At 33.2% G+C, this 15,701-nt stretch overlaps 1 protein-coding gene across 3 annotated transcripts; it reads left to right on the top strand.

Annotated features, from left to right (window-relative positions):
• Positions 1-614: 614 nt before the first annotated feature.
• LOC125058266 (uncharacterized protein PF3D7_1120000-like) lies at positions 615-15,701 on the top strand. 3 transcript variants are annotated; one of them, XM_047662309.1, is made up of 8 exons: positions 615-1,268; positions 1,426-1,491; positions 2,315-3,061; positions 5,716-5,858; positions 8,081-8,194; positions 11,689-11,793; positions 12,562-13,467; positions 13,954-15,701. In XM_047662309.1, exons 1-8 carry the CDS (start codon positions 1,051-1,053, stop codon positions 15,594-15,596), a joined length of 3,942 nt encoding a protein of 1,313 aa, XP_047518265.1. In that variant the 5' UTR covers positions 615-1,050; the 3' UTR covers positions 15,597-15,701. The 3 variants fall into 3 exon arrangements, with proteins under 3 accessions (XP_047518265.1, XP_047518264.1, XP_047518263.1); XM_047662308.1 differs by having other exon boundaries at positions 840-1,268; positions 12,562-13,953; positions 14,077-15,701; XM_047662307.1 differs by having other exon boundaries at positions 846-1,268; positions 12,562-15,701.

Here is a 15,701-nt window from a genome sequence, read left to right as displayed (position 1 = left end):
AGCAATAATCGTATTTCGAGGTTTTGTGCCAGTTGCTACCACGTGTTTTAATTATATCTGCTCTGCTAAGACAACAATTAATTAAACGTAAACGGAAAAAAAGATGGTGAAATATTATCAACCCCAGCTCCAATCACCATACATGATTTTTACTTTCTTTCTTTGTTGTAAATACTTACTTCTCATATTTTTTATTTTTGCACTCTTATCTCTGGGACCTAATACCGCAATTTTCTCGTAAATGCTTTAAGAGCTCCATTTCTCGCAACAAGGTTTTTATAATTTTCATTTTCCGTGTTCCACAAACACTCGTAAGTTGTATAAAGTTTAATGAACTTAATATTATCGGCAGCGCCAAATTTAAAGGATTTTTCACTGAACTCGAATGAAAAATCGATTTGTACGATACTCGTATGAATATAAAAAAATGTAGAGATTCTCGTAAGTAAGAATCTTACTAAAATTTTGATGTGTAAACAGACGCAGGAAATTATCGCCCAGCGGTAAATTACTGGCGAATCTCGTATGACATAATCGTAGGTGGTTGTGGCCGGTATGAAAACATTTTGATACGATAATGCTTTGGCGATTATTACTGGTGATAGTCGCGTACGATTTCTCGCATCAAATCGTGCGAGAAACTCGCCATCTAAATGGGCCTTAAGTATTTCGACTAAAGAAAATAATAATAATACTTTTGGTCGGAGTAGCCGTAGGCCACCGCTCTATTTAGGGTTTTGGAATATAATATATTGGGAATAATAAGGTCTAATCATAGACTGCTCGATTGCCCTAAAAAAATTCATAAGAGCTACTGTCAGCCGTCAAAATTGGCGCGATCGCAGACGCCTGACGCAGAGGCGAGCTGTCACGCGAGGCTATTGCCTATATTGCTCTTTAGATTTGGAATTTTGGAGGCATCGTTTCCTTTCGAAGTTCAAATTGCATCGAGCATCGACTAAAAACTAGGAACTTCAAACTTAAATAGTGAGAAAAGATTTGTGCTGTTTTTTTATATCATGTAAAATTTTAATATTAAATATAAGTGCAATGCTATCAAAGTATTCAATATACGGAGGAGGACGATGGCGGGAGATTGATATAGAAACTGGTCGCGTCGCAGGATGGGCAGGCTCCAACTTTGTTTATACAAAACGCGGCAACTTAGTAGTGCTTAAATCAAAATCTGTTTTAAGAGGATTGAAGGACCTTGCAAGTGGTCACATAAGCACGGTTAAAGATGGTTTTCACCTATCACAATTAATAAAGTAAGTTCTTTTATAGCCCTCGCATCTTAGTATACTTAGGACGCCAACGAAACAACGAATTATTTATTAATATTTATTATTATTACTTATTTGAGTCATATTTAATTGCGGTGGTTTATTTGTCTATCACCAATAGAATATTTGTTATTTTTTTCAGAAAGAAGAAACCTAAAAAGTCGCCAAAGCAAATTAAATGCAAATGTTACTATCAACATAAACATGAGTAAGTTGCTTATCTTTAATTTTAATCTGAAGTATTCCATTGTTAATTTGCATTTATACAACTGATATGATAATTAGTCAACTTATTTTGAATAACTTAATTCTAATGTATTTGGTGGGAAATGGAGGAAGGAGGTGCTTATCTAAGATGACATTTACTCTAAAACAATTATTAAAACTATTAACCTAATTTAAGTCCGATACTAATGCAATGTCTTAATACTGGCTTCATTTCTTTGAATACTGAGTTTCTTTTGACTGAAATGAATCTTTCCATTTGGAAAGAAGAAAACTCTGTATTAGAAAAAGAAAAAGTTCATTTCAGACTAGTGTTAGTAATAATTACATTAAACCCAATTCTTAGTCTGTTATTTTCGCTTACGTCTTTTGCTGCACCAGAAATTATGTTGTATTTTTTATTAATATCTTGCGATATTGAGGCATTGTCGTGGTAAAGCATGTTCAAGTTCAACATTATCCTTTTGAGAGTGGGTGTAATGCTATCTAGAGTGTCATTGTATAGAAGACAAGCTAAACCAACCAAAGTCAAGTGATTTCAACGCTTTAGGGGGTTTGTCGTTAAATCGAGGGATGTTACATGGAGTTACACTGCATTTAAATATATACATATAACATACTATTATTTAATTAATATAATTTAACATTGAATTTTGACTGTACCGAATACAAATTTAGTTGGTTCTCTCTCTATATATACTGTAAAGTATATAGTGGCACTATAATGTCAAGTTGGTATATGGATTGAAATGTTATAAGGTATGGATTAGAATTTTTAAAATACCTTTTTTTTTTAATATTTTCAGTGTCGCAGCTCCAAATGTCAAAATTCTACAAACAAATGTGTCTAATGCCTCTATTCAGTGCAACATAGTGCCTGTTGATAAAACACTGAATAATTTAAATATAAGAGAGTCTGTAGAAAAAGACGTAGAGAGCATTGAAAGTACTGTCTCAGATAACATTGCACGAGCAATAACAATATCAGAAAGTGATGTGGAGACATTCCGAAGCTACATTGTACATAGTACAAAAAATATATTTAATGTAGATCTCTTTATGTACGATGCCAACGATGATTATAAACGGAGTGTATTTTATAAAATTACACCAATTGTTAAAGTACAAAGGCATCCAATTATACAAAGTCTTGTCAGACAGAAGCAATTTAAAATCAAACTTAACTCTCCAGAAATGAGAAACAAAACACAAACGCTTTCAAAGAAAACTAATTATTGTGAGCCAAAAATTAAAATTATTAATCATGAGGATAACTCTGACAGTGAAATTACTAATGAAGGAGAAATAATAAAGCAGAAGACAGTTGACATTGTACAGAAGTTTGATAGTAATGTAAATAAAGATTTAATTGAAAATAAAGGAAAGAGGAAGGCCGTTGAAGTAATAAATCAACCAAAGAGTCAAGAGAAGAGATCAAGACTTAACAATAGCGATAGTTTGAAGGAGAACATTGACAATGTTCAGAGAGATAAGTTTGGAAATCCGATAAATAAAGTGTATCTAGTTAAAAAGTGGTCAGTTAAAAATAAGAGGTAATTATGTAACGTAAATTACTTGCATTACTTTATACCCTGATTTTGAATTCCGTAGAATTCTGATAGCATTTTTTGACATGTCAGAGATGGCAAACCTTTTTGGCTGGGCACATTTTTTAAATTTCAATTACAAGTGAAGATCTGAGTCTATACATACATTTTATTTGTTATTGAATGTATTAATTTAATTAAGTGCGGTGCTCCACATTAAAAGTGGTTTTACGGCGAGTGATAGTTACTTCCCTTTTAATCACAAACACAAAAAAACGCACAAGTAAAGATAACATTTTATTTTTTTAAAGGTTTACTAAATTGGTAGCTAAAGAATAAAATAAAGTAAAGCTTATTCGATATATTGAAATATTTGTTATTTTTGTATTAGGTCACTTGAGTAAGTAAATATTTAGATTTACCTTTTTGTAGGTAAAACATGAAAAATACGTAGCATTATTTTTATTGCCCTCAAATGGGTCAAATTTGTCCATTTTATGGTGGAGAACTGTTTTAGTAACAAATAAGAGTCTTAAGAATATGAAATGTCAGAATTCTATGGAATAAAAATCAGAGTATAACTAATTTAACCTAACGGTAAAAACTATAAATAAATAATCAAACTTAAAATAACTTCATTCATATAGGTAACCAAATAAACTTATAGTACAGGATCCATCGCCCATTTTTGCACTTGATTACTATCAAGCTAATTTTCCGTGAGTAGCTTTATTTTGATGAGACGCCCAATAATTTCCTGTACGAAACTCTCGATTGTGGTAGCTAACAGAAGTAGCTAGGATAAAATATGTTGATTTGATGATTCTCAAATATTGATTACTAACTGAATTTTTTTTTGTTAAATCTCAAGACAATTATCTAAATTATTCGAAAAAATATTTGTCCTACAAAATCTATGGTTTGATCAAAGAGTCCCCTCTTTCCGACATGTATCGATAACGAGGTCATCATAAATGATTACTAACCAGCTGATTTTTTTTTATTTACTTAGTTAATATTTATGTAATTTAACAGACATATTGTCCTACAAATTGCGCGGTACGTTATCCCGGTCCTACGCTAAGAAATTGTTAATACCACAAGACCATTTTTCTCATTACTAACTGTAGGACAAAAATATCATATAATAGGTTAGTGTGTTCTCTGCTCAAATGAAACAACGTCCTACAAGAAAACAGGTATGTATCACTAGTCCGACAAGAATTGTAATTTTTTCGTTTTCCTATTTGTCAAATAACATACAGTGAAAAAATCTTTTAAAAAATTTAAATAACTTTATTTTTTAGTAATCTAGGTACTAAAATTTGTGTATTCATATATAAAGAAGTTAATCTTCATCAGATTCATTTGATAAATCTTCGCTACTAACATCGCACACACGATAGTTAGTATTAAATTGACAAATGTGGTATACTATTTTGGTATCAGCTTCTTCATGATAACAAGAGAAATTATAGTCAATGACTCTTTTTATTTTATTTTCACTAGATACCTCATAAGTGTAACATTGATCATAATTAAGTTTAATAGTCTTTCCTGTGATCAAAGTAATAAATTCGTCCCTTGTCCAATCTTCAATTAAAAATTTTACAAATTTTTCTTTAAAATTGTTGCTCCTCAATAATTTGCAGAAATCTGAAGGACGATTATTCTCTTTACGTATTACGTCATATTGTGTGTCATCTTCACCTCTCAGATTATGTTCAAAATCTTTAATACTGGGTTTTTGGTTTCATTGCTACCTCTGTTAGCTACCATAATTGAGAATTTTCGCATAGGAAATTGTTGGGCGACTCATCGAAACGAAGCTATTCACGAAGATTCAGCTTGATAGTAATTATTTTTACATCATGGATCTGTACTACTACTTTTGAGCGTAGGACCGGGATAACGTACCGCGCAATTTGTAGGACAATATGTCTGTTAAATTACATAAATATTAACTAAGTAAATAAAAAAAAATCAGCTGGTTAGTAATCATTTATGATGACCTCGTTATCGATACATGTCGGAAAGAGGGGACTCTTTGATCAAACCATAGATTTTGTAGGACAAATATTTTTTCGAATAATTTAGATAATTGTCTTGAGATTTAACAAAAAAAAATTCAGTTAGTAATCAATATTTGAGAATCATCAAATCAACATATTTTATCCTAGCTACTTCTGTTAGCTACCACAATCGAGAGTTTCGTACAGGACATTATTGGGCGTCTCATCAAAATAAAGCTACTCACGGAAAATTAGCTTGATAGTAATCAAGTGCAAAAATGGGCGATGGATCCTGTACTATTATGAACATCAATAGAAAATATATTAAATGGATTCTAAATTTACCAGTTCTCAAGTCAAGGGCGTAGAGCGGGCAAAAACTGGCAAGAAAGTTTCCACTCTTTTTAATCGCCAAGTTTTGAGTCATACAAATTGTTTGAGCAAATCTAATTTAAATAATCGTGAAATTTATAAAAAGTATTATTGATTGTTGTAAAAACTAACACAATTTCCATATAAGGGGTTTATCTTCTGGAGCCTGGTTGGTCGTACGCTTAGATTAGTCTTTTTCTAGTATTATACTGGTGAAATTGTTTAATTTTTTTTGTACAAACAACAAGCCTTCAAGAATATTTGTATTATTTTCAGAACTCGGCCCACAAATGAGTTCTCATTATTAGAAGATGAAGCAATCGTTGCTTGGATAGTTACAAATAAAAAAGGAAATTTAGTGAACGGTAATAGAATGTGGAAGGAGATGGAGCCCATACATTTAAAAGTTACCGGACATTGTGAGTATAATCTCTTCTTATACTCCTCCGAAACAGCTCGACCGATTCTTATGAAAATGTTTATGCATATTCAGTAAGTCTGAGAATCGGCTACTATCTATCTTTCAAATCTTTAAGTAATAAGGGGTTGGGGTTCACCCCAAATTATTATTATTATTTTTTTTTACAGCATACAAAAATACATACAACCCCACTACGGTCAACCCCTATTTTTTATTATATTTATAATTACTTTTATTGAACTAAGAATTGCAGTAAATTTGTTGGCCCCACTTGAAAACTAATGGTTTTTACACGCTTTATATTAGCTTCACTTGTATGTATGTATGTATGTAACCGACTCCTTCGGACTCGATTTTGACCCACTTTTAACGGACAGATTTTATTCAAATTTTGCGCACCTGTCAAAGATCGATGACAATGCAATAATCCGAAAAAAAAAAAACTAAAAAATCAATAATAGTTAAAAAAAACTAAAAAACACGCTTTTAAAGCACATAAAACTAAAAAATTTAAAATTATTCCTAATTTAGGCTGAAAATGGTAATGAACAAAAAATACTGGTATTATTGTGAAAAAGGGTGGGTTGCTCTATAGACAAAAAATATGGCACAGATTTTTTTAGTTTTTTTTAACTATTATTTATTAAATAAATGCTTTAATGGATTTAAATTTGATAACCTCGTATATCCAGAGAACCAAACATTACAGGAAAAGAAATGTTTTTTAAAATATTATTATATATGTTTTTGTCCATAGTTTTAGATACTAAAAAGGTCTTATTTATTAATAATATAAATAAGTCCTTACTTCATGATTATACCAGTTAAATTACATAAGATAAGAATAAAAAAAAGGGTGCGTGTACTTCTGTACGCGCGTAAGAAGTTATACTTCTTTTGCATTATTAAAAATAGTTTGGCTTTGTTCCACCTCCAGTTTTTGATGTTTCACAGCGATAAGATGACAACCCTTTTTTTGTATTCAATTTAGTGCACTTACACTGATTCATCAATTGTTTCTTGTCTCTTGTCCTTATATTTGCTAGATTAAATCAGAAAAATTGCATGTTTTGATTAAACAATGTGGTCATTTTTTTAATCAAAACATTACTCGATAATAATAATACATACGGATAGTTAACCTCTATTATTGAAGCACTTAGGAAGGTTGATGAGCACAGTTTTTTCACAAATATTAATTAGTATTGGTTTAAATATTCAATTTAAATCACTTCTCATTATAATTCAAAAAGCATTGCTAAATTTCTTTGAAAAAATAATTAAAACTCCTTTATTTGTTTAAAAGGTAAATGACAAATGTCATTATGGTCATTCAAAATTCTTGGCATAGCTGCTAACTTCACGCATATTCTATTTCTTTTTACTTGTAGATTGTCTTATTCCTATCTCGCTCGCGCACGCTATAATCACACTCCTAATTTTGTGTCACAGGTGCGCGCGCATTGTAAAATTTCACTCTCATACATTTTTCATAACGCGCCTAAAGAAGTATAACTTCAAAAATTAATGTTTTTTTGACATACGAGGTTATCATTCTACAGTGTCGATATATATATTTACTAGCGGACCCCACAGACATTGTCCTGCATAATATTCAAAGCGATTAGGATATTAAACAAAGTACGAAAGTACCGACTGCAAACCAACCAGGGCTCCAAAAAAACATTAAAATCGGTCCAGCTGTTTAATAGGAGTCCAGTGACATACACACGTACAGTAGAATTATATATGTAAGCTATCCTATCTTTTAAGTTAGATCAACTGTACACGGTGTGCAAATTTGATTGAAATCGGTTAAGTAGTTTAGGAGTCCATAGCGGACAAACAACGTAACGCGTAATTTATATATTAGTACTAGCAGACTCGGCCAAGCGTTGCTGTGGCTAAGGTTTTTGTTATATTACATAGAAGTAAACTATTCAAGGGAAACTGTAGGAGACCTTATGTGAAACGATGGTACTTTTAACACAGCGCCATCTGTTAGAATTGTATCAAATAATAAACAAATATTTTGCAATAAAATAATATTGCGACTATAATTTGAGATTTAAACTACCCTATCTTTTAAGTTGGATCAAACTACACACGGTGTGCAAATTTGATTGATATCGGTTCGGTAGTTTTGCATTGAGGACAAACATTGTGACACGAGATTTATATATATTAAGATATATTGGGTTAACCTTAGTATAATTTCAGATCGTTCTTGGCATTCCCTTCGCAACCGATACCTGCGACATCTCCTCCCAGCTCTCGGTAGTCTCAGCTTGACTCCTTCACAGATCACTGATCTCCGGGCAGCGGCTGCTACTGGTAAGTGTAACCCAATTCCCATCACTGGGACATTTAGACATATTCTTTTTAACTGACCTTAAAAATACAAATCTAATAGTGAAAGAATTTTTGAAATCGGATAATTTGAAACATTATAAAGATACAGTGTAATCTCTATGTAACGTCATTCGGTATAACGATAAACTCTCTATTAGAGCAAGATCCCAGGGCCGCCAGACATCACGTATTTTCTGACGGATGAAATGTGGACGATTGGGTAGTGTAAGTATGTACTATGATCGTATGCCTACCTGCTAGCTTGGTCAAACGGCCAATTTCCAGGTATCAGGTAATCAAGGTACACAAAAACATTACTTACTTCACGTAAATTCTCATGGCTGATTTTTATATATGTTTTCGAGTGTATAGTTAAAAATAAATTGTCAATACTCCCAGACACTTTCCGTCGGCCATATTGCTTAACAGACGCTTTAAGGGTCTCAAAATAATTAGTCAACTTCACGTAAATTCTGACGCTCCATTTTTATATATGTTCATCCGACAACTATTTTAAAAGCTTTGACAAGAAGACAGACCGATCCAAGGGGCCAATCATCCCCTAAACTAAATTTTAATATCTCTATGAGTGAGAGAGCATTATCTACGCGCATGAGACTGAGTGAGACCGACTGCGCTGTTAAAGCCATGAAAATTACTTGAACAGATATTTTATAATTTTTAGAACTTTTGTTGACCAGTAAATTGTAGCAACAAAAATAAGAAAAAAATTGACACATAATAAATAATACTAAAGTTAGCCGACATTTTTTTTTTTCAATTTATTAATTAGAACTAAAAAATATTTTTTAAAAATACCACTTATATTTAAATAGCAGCAATTTTTTAAATTAATTATTTATTGGAAATTTGGAAACAAAGTGGAAAAATATTAATTCTTCAATATTTCTTAACAGTGGCTTTTAATCTTCATTATCATCATCATCAAATATCAATCTTGAAATTGAATATCTAAATCGTGATCGTCATCATCAGCATTATCCTTATTTTCTTCCTCTGTAAAAAACAAGTTAAACAATGAAGGTCTGAAAAAACTAAAAAGATACAAATAATATGAGAAACGAAAATAATTTACCTGATTGTTCTTCCAGCGACTCACTGACAAAACCCGGTAATTGATCTCCATCGAACCAATGAAAATCATATTTACCATCTTGTAGTGTCCAGCCATTGTTTTCGGGGTTGAAAATATTTATTATCTTCATACTTGCATTGTTCCAAAGCTAGCCCGTCGAAACTGTTGCCAAAGCTCACTTTTACAAGGTGGTAAGTTACAGGCATCGAAGTTTCTTAAATTCTTTCGATTGAATTCTTCATTTATATCAGATATCATGTATGTAAATGATAAACAACTGTAGTCTGGCAGCATCTACATCAATTATTCCAGGAAAATTGTAAACATCACAGATAAATTTTTGTATTATGTTGAATACACGTTCTTCTTCATCTACATCACCAACAAAATCCAACGTACCAAAACGGTGAAATGCTTTGTTGGTACTCTTCATTTTTCTTCAAAATATTAAACGGCTTTTGCTTGCCCTTTTTGAATAATAATAATTTTTCAAGTAATTTTCATGGTTTTAACAGCGCAGTCGGTCTCACTCAGTCTCATGCGCGTAGATAATGCTCTCTCACTCATAGAGATATTAAAATTTAGTTTAGGGGATGATTGGCCCCTTGGATCGGTCTGTCTTCTTGTCAAAGCTTTTAAAATAGTTGTCGGATGAACATATATAAAAATGGAGCGTCAGAATTTACGTGAAGTTGACTAATTATTTTGAGACCCTTAAAGCGTCTGTTAAGCAATATGGCCGACGGAAAGTGTCTGGGAGTATTGACAATTTATTTTTAACTATACACTCGAAAACATATATAAAAATCAGCCATGAGAATTTACGTGAAGTAAGTAATGTTTTTGTGTACCTTAATTACCTGATACCTGGAAATTGGCCGTTTGACCAAGCTAGCAGGTAGGCATACGATCATAGTACATACTTACACTACCCAATCGTCCACATTTCATCCGTCAGAAAATACGTGATGTCTGGCGGCCCTGGGATCTTGGACCATATAACGTAAACGTCAGGGACATTTCGTCATAGTCGTAGAATAGTGACGGATCTGACAATTAGTAAACTTTACAGGGCAAGTAATATAATCATGTTAGTTTTTGTCATAACTAATTTAATTCACATTCTGTTATTATGAAAATTGGCATACAAGCGAACAAAAGTGTTTGTTTTGAAACAAATTAAAAATAATAACATTAATTTACACAGTTTTCTAGAAAAATCACATGCTTTGATCAAATCCGTCACTTTACCGACTGATTAATTTGAAATTTAAAACACGTGGATTTTTTAAATGTAGCCGTAATATTTAGTCAATGTAGTATCCAAATATGGAAGCGTTCTAGTATTACGTAACGAATTTTGGGAGGGGGGGGGTTCCTTTTGTAAAACGTTACGATGCGGGGCGGAGATTGAATTACGCGTTATTGTTAATATTATTTTCGACTTACACCACATAATAGTAACTAAAGAGTCACTGTCACGAAACGTTTTACTAGACTTGGGTACAGTGCTGTACTTGGGTACTGAAAAACGTTACGGCGAGTTCATGGAGGGGGGGGGGGGGGGGAGGGGGTGTCAATAATCTCCAAAAATTGCATTACGCAATACTTGAACGCTCCCTATGATAAAAAGTGCATTTTTGATTGTTCTACGATCATGACGATTTGTTTGGTTTAACGCAAAACCTGTACATCAATTCACACTTTATAACGCACAATCACTCTCTATTACGAAGAAATATTTTCATAATTAGACAACATACTTAACTGTAATTGTTTTTGTAATCAGCTTACAAAACTAACTTATTGTGGTTCCGAAATTTGTAAGAAAGAAACCTGAGATCATAAACAGCCTTCTCGCCTTTGTTATTGTTAATTGCATTAACACGTGTCCCATTATTATTAGATAACATTGCCTGTAGAAAATTTTGGTCTCAGTTACTAAACGCACCATCATCAGCTATCTATCTTTATATATATAATTCTTCTGTGAGTGTGTATGTCACTGAACTTCTCTCAAACGACTGGACCGATTTTGATGAAATTTTTTGTGTGTGTTCAAGGGGATCTGGGAATGGTTTAGATTCACAAATCAGCCCGCCAGATGGCGCTGCAGTTGGTACTTTCATACTTTGCTTTACTAATCGCTTGAAATATCATGCAGGACAACGTCTGTCGGGTCCACTAGTATATATATAAATTGTTGTAATTGGTTAAATTTGGTGTTTTTTCTTTTCCCTCCCTATAAAGTAAACTCTCTATAACGAAGAGAAATGTTCCGTCCCTTGAAATTCGTTTTAAAGAGTTTACACTGCTCATACAAAACAAATGTTTCCCCTTTATAATATTAGTATAGATATATATCGAATTATAATTTCAGGCGAACTGAAAGCCATCAAAATGAACAAGAATAACTCGATATACAGAACTGAGCCTGTTCGCAGTGCTTGGAGTGCACGGCCACAGAAGTTGCAACATTCTGATGGTGAGTTATTTCTATTTTGTTTTTGAAGTTATACTTCTTTAGGCGCGTTATGAAAAATTGATGAGAGTGAAATTTTACGATGCGCGCGCACCGTTACAGAATGAAGTTGCCCACGGAAGATGCTACGGCGTTGGACATAATTTAAAAACGACATTCGAATAATAATAGAATTTATGTTACACTTAATGTAAGAGAATAATAATAAATATTTATTTATTTAATTTTTCAAATGTAAACTGAACTTTATTGACTATAATAACTCCTTTTTCCAGTCTTTGATTATTTAATTGTAATTAATTATTTGCTTGCAATCAAAAACTATTTTTAATAATGCCAAAGAAATATAACTTCTTACGCGTGTAAATAAGTACACGCACCCTATTTTTTTTTGAAATAATCTACCCTAAAACTATAACTAAGTGTTAAGGGGAAGGGGCTGTGTTTTTTGTGTACTAACATATATATAAAATTCTCGTGTCTCGTTTACTTAAGCTCCTAAATGGCTCGACCGAATTTGATCAGAATTTACTTAACAGCTATGTCTACAGTATATGTTACAAGCTATCTTTTCTAAAATATATGACAATTTTGGTAAACATAAAAAAATACGAGAAAAATTACTAAAAAACAGCAAATAACAAGGCTTTCTTTAAAATTGATTAGCCCACTACTAATTAAAATTATATCCAAGAAAAAAGGATTATTTTAATAACAATTGTAATGTCGATAACAATATTCTGCGTCCGTAATCATATGTTTTTGTTCCAGACGAACTCTGTACACCTTCTCGAAATTTACGTTCAAATGTAGTATCACCGCCAAGAAGCAAATTGCCAACATATTCAGAAATAACACGAAGATTTGCTGAAAAACATCGATCGACACCTAATTCTGAAGAGGATGTCACAAATAAAGCACCACCAAAAGGCAATAAGACTAACAAAGAGAGTGAGAAGGTGACAAATCAGTCAAACAAACAACCAAGAGTTAGTCTGAAAATCATCAGAGTTGACACAAACTCTGATGAGGAAGGTTCGCTTAGAGTAGTGAACATTGATGAAAAACAATACAAAAAGACAGAAGAAAAATTAGTTAGCAAATCACGTGAAAAATCTTCAAGATATGTCAGTAGAAGAGAAGAGAGCCGTGGCGTGGAAAAGAACCGTAAAGATCGCAAGGGAAATGAAACTGATACAGATGATGAAAATGATTTGGAAAATGCCGATAGATCTGATTTAATTAATAAACATAGGAAGCGCACTAATAAAGATAATTCCGAGTCAGAAGAAAGAAATGAAAAGCAAGGCCGCAATGAGACGCGTCAAGAAAACAGATTTTCAAGGAGACTTCGCCATGAGAGATCTGGTGTAGAAGATACACTTGGACAAAACAGAAGTAAAGTGGAATCAGATACAGAACAAAAAAATCCCAAAACGCGTGAAAATAGAGCTTCAAGAAGACGTAAAAGCCCGGAGAGATCAATTACTGAAAGAAGCATAGGGCGACGCAAAAATGAAGACTCAGATACGGAACCAGAAAACAAAAAGAAGGTTGACAATAGTCGATCTTCCACAAGAAATCGGGAAGCGGAAATGTCCGGTGTGGAAAAGAAGAATCTTAGACAACGCAGAAATAAAAGTGATTCAGACTCAGAACCAGAAAAGAAAAAGAAAGATGACAATAGTCGATCTTCTACAAGAAATCGGGAAGCGGAAATGTCCGGTGTGGAAAAGAAGAATCTTAGACAACGCAGAAATAAAAGTGATTCAGACTCAGAACCAGATATGAAAAAGAAAGATGACAATAGTCGATCTTCTACAAGAAATCGGGAAGCGGAAATGTCTGGTGTGGATAAGAAGAGTCTTAGACAACGCAGAAACGAAAATGATTCAGACTCAGAACCAGAAAAGAAAAAGAAAGATGACAATAGTCGATCTTCTACAAGAAATCGGGAAGGGGAAATGTCTGGTGTGGATAAGAAGAGTCTTAGACAACGCAGAAACGAAAATGACTCAGACTCAGAACCAGAAAAGAAAAAGAAAGATGACAATGGTCGATCTTCTACAAGAAATCGGGATGAGGAAATGTCCGGTGTGGAAAAGAGGAATCTTAGATACAGGAAAAATAAAAGTGATTCAGAACCAGATATGAAAAAGAAAGATGACAATAGTCGATCTTCTACAAGAAATCGGGAAGCGGAAATGTCCGGTGTGGAAAAGAAGAATCTTAGACAACGCAGAAATAAAAGTGATTCAGACTCAGAACCAGAAAAGAAAAAGAAAGATGACAATAGTCGATCTTCTACAAGAAATCGGGAAGCGGAAATGTCCGGTGTGGAAAAGAAGAATCTTAGACAACGCAGAAATAAAAGTGATTCAGACTCAGAACCAGATATGAAAAAGAAAGATGACAATAGTCGATCTTCTACAAGAAATCGGGAAGCGGAAATGTCTGGTGTGGATAAGAAGAGTCTTAGACAACGCAGAAACGAAAATGATTCAGACTCAGAACCAGAAAAGAAAAAGAAAGATGACAATAGTCGATCTTCTACAAGAAATCGGGAAGGGGAAATGTCTGGTGTGGATAAGAAGAGTCTTAGACAACGCAGAAACGAAAATGACTCAGACTCAGAACCAGAAAAGAAAAAGAAAGATGACAATGGTCGATCTTCTACAAGAAATCGGGATGAGGAAATGTCCGGTGTGGAAAAGAGGAATCTTAGATACAGGAAAAATAAAAGTGATTCAGAACCAGAAAAGAAAAAGAAAGATGACAATGGTCAATCTTCTACAAGAAATAGGGAAGAGGAAATGTCGGGTGTGGATAAGAAGAGTCTTAGACAGCGCAGAAACAAAAATGATTCAGACTCAGAACCAGAAAATAAAAAGGATTCAAGGCGATCCTCTAGAAGACTTGAAGAGGAAAGATCTAGTATAAATAAGAAGTTTAGACAGAGCATAAATAAAAAGGAATCAAACACAGAAAATAAATCAAAGAATCATCAAAGTCCAAGTTCTGTCACAGAACAGAAGCATCTTAAACAGATCAGAAATAAACATGAATTAGACAGAGAAGAAACGAAAAAGCAAGATAAGGAACGGGAAAATAGATCTTCGAGAAGACTTCGAAGTCTAGAAAGATCTCTAACAGAAAAGAACAATCTTAGATCACTTGGAAATTTAGAAGAAAATGAAAAATTTTCTAGAAGCAAGAAGACAGACAAATCTGACACTGATGATAAAGAAAACGGCGCCGATAATAAGATGTATCTGAGACAGTACAGATATAAATCTGGTGCCGAATTGGAAAATGCTAAAACCACAAAGAATAGAGAAAATGGAAATGTTAGTAAAAATGAGAAAAATATTCATAGCAAACCTGTCAAAGTTGATAGATCTAAACGAAAGTATATAGAAATCTCAGATTCGAAGTCTGAAAATGAACGGGAAAAGAAAAATAAAAGAGTCAAAAGATCGTCAGGCTCTGATAGTGATTTCGTCAGAACTTCAAAAAAAGAGACAAATAGAAGTCGTAGTAGGGTCGGCAAACAAAGCGACGACAGCGATTTCAGCGTTAACTCCTCTCAAACGTCAATAACGTCAAAGAGTGACTTTGACAGCTCCAATGATAATGTCAAGAAACGGTTGACAAGACAAAGCCACAAAGTCGAATCGGGCAGCAGAGATAATATCATTTTTGAAATTAGTGATAACGACGAAGCATATGCCAGTAGATCTGACACAGAGGTCAAAAATACTGGAAAAAGAAATTTAAGAAAACTTTTCAACCACAGAGCACATTAATAAATTAAGAACGTCCGCCATCTTGAATGTTGACTCTGTGACTTGTAAGCGGAAATGCATCTTAAATGAGGATATTATTTTTTTAAATAAAGCTATATTTGTGTT

The sequence above is a fragment of the Pieris napi genome, chromosome 18 (assembly GCF_905475465.1).
Source record: "Pieris napi chromosome 18, ilPieNapi1.2, whole genome shotgun sequence".
NCBI lineage: Eukaryota > Metazoa > Arthropoda > Insecta > Lepidoptera > Pieridae > Pieris > Pieris napi.
This window is presented reverse-complemented; position numbering and strand designations above follow the sequence as displayed.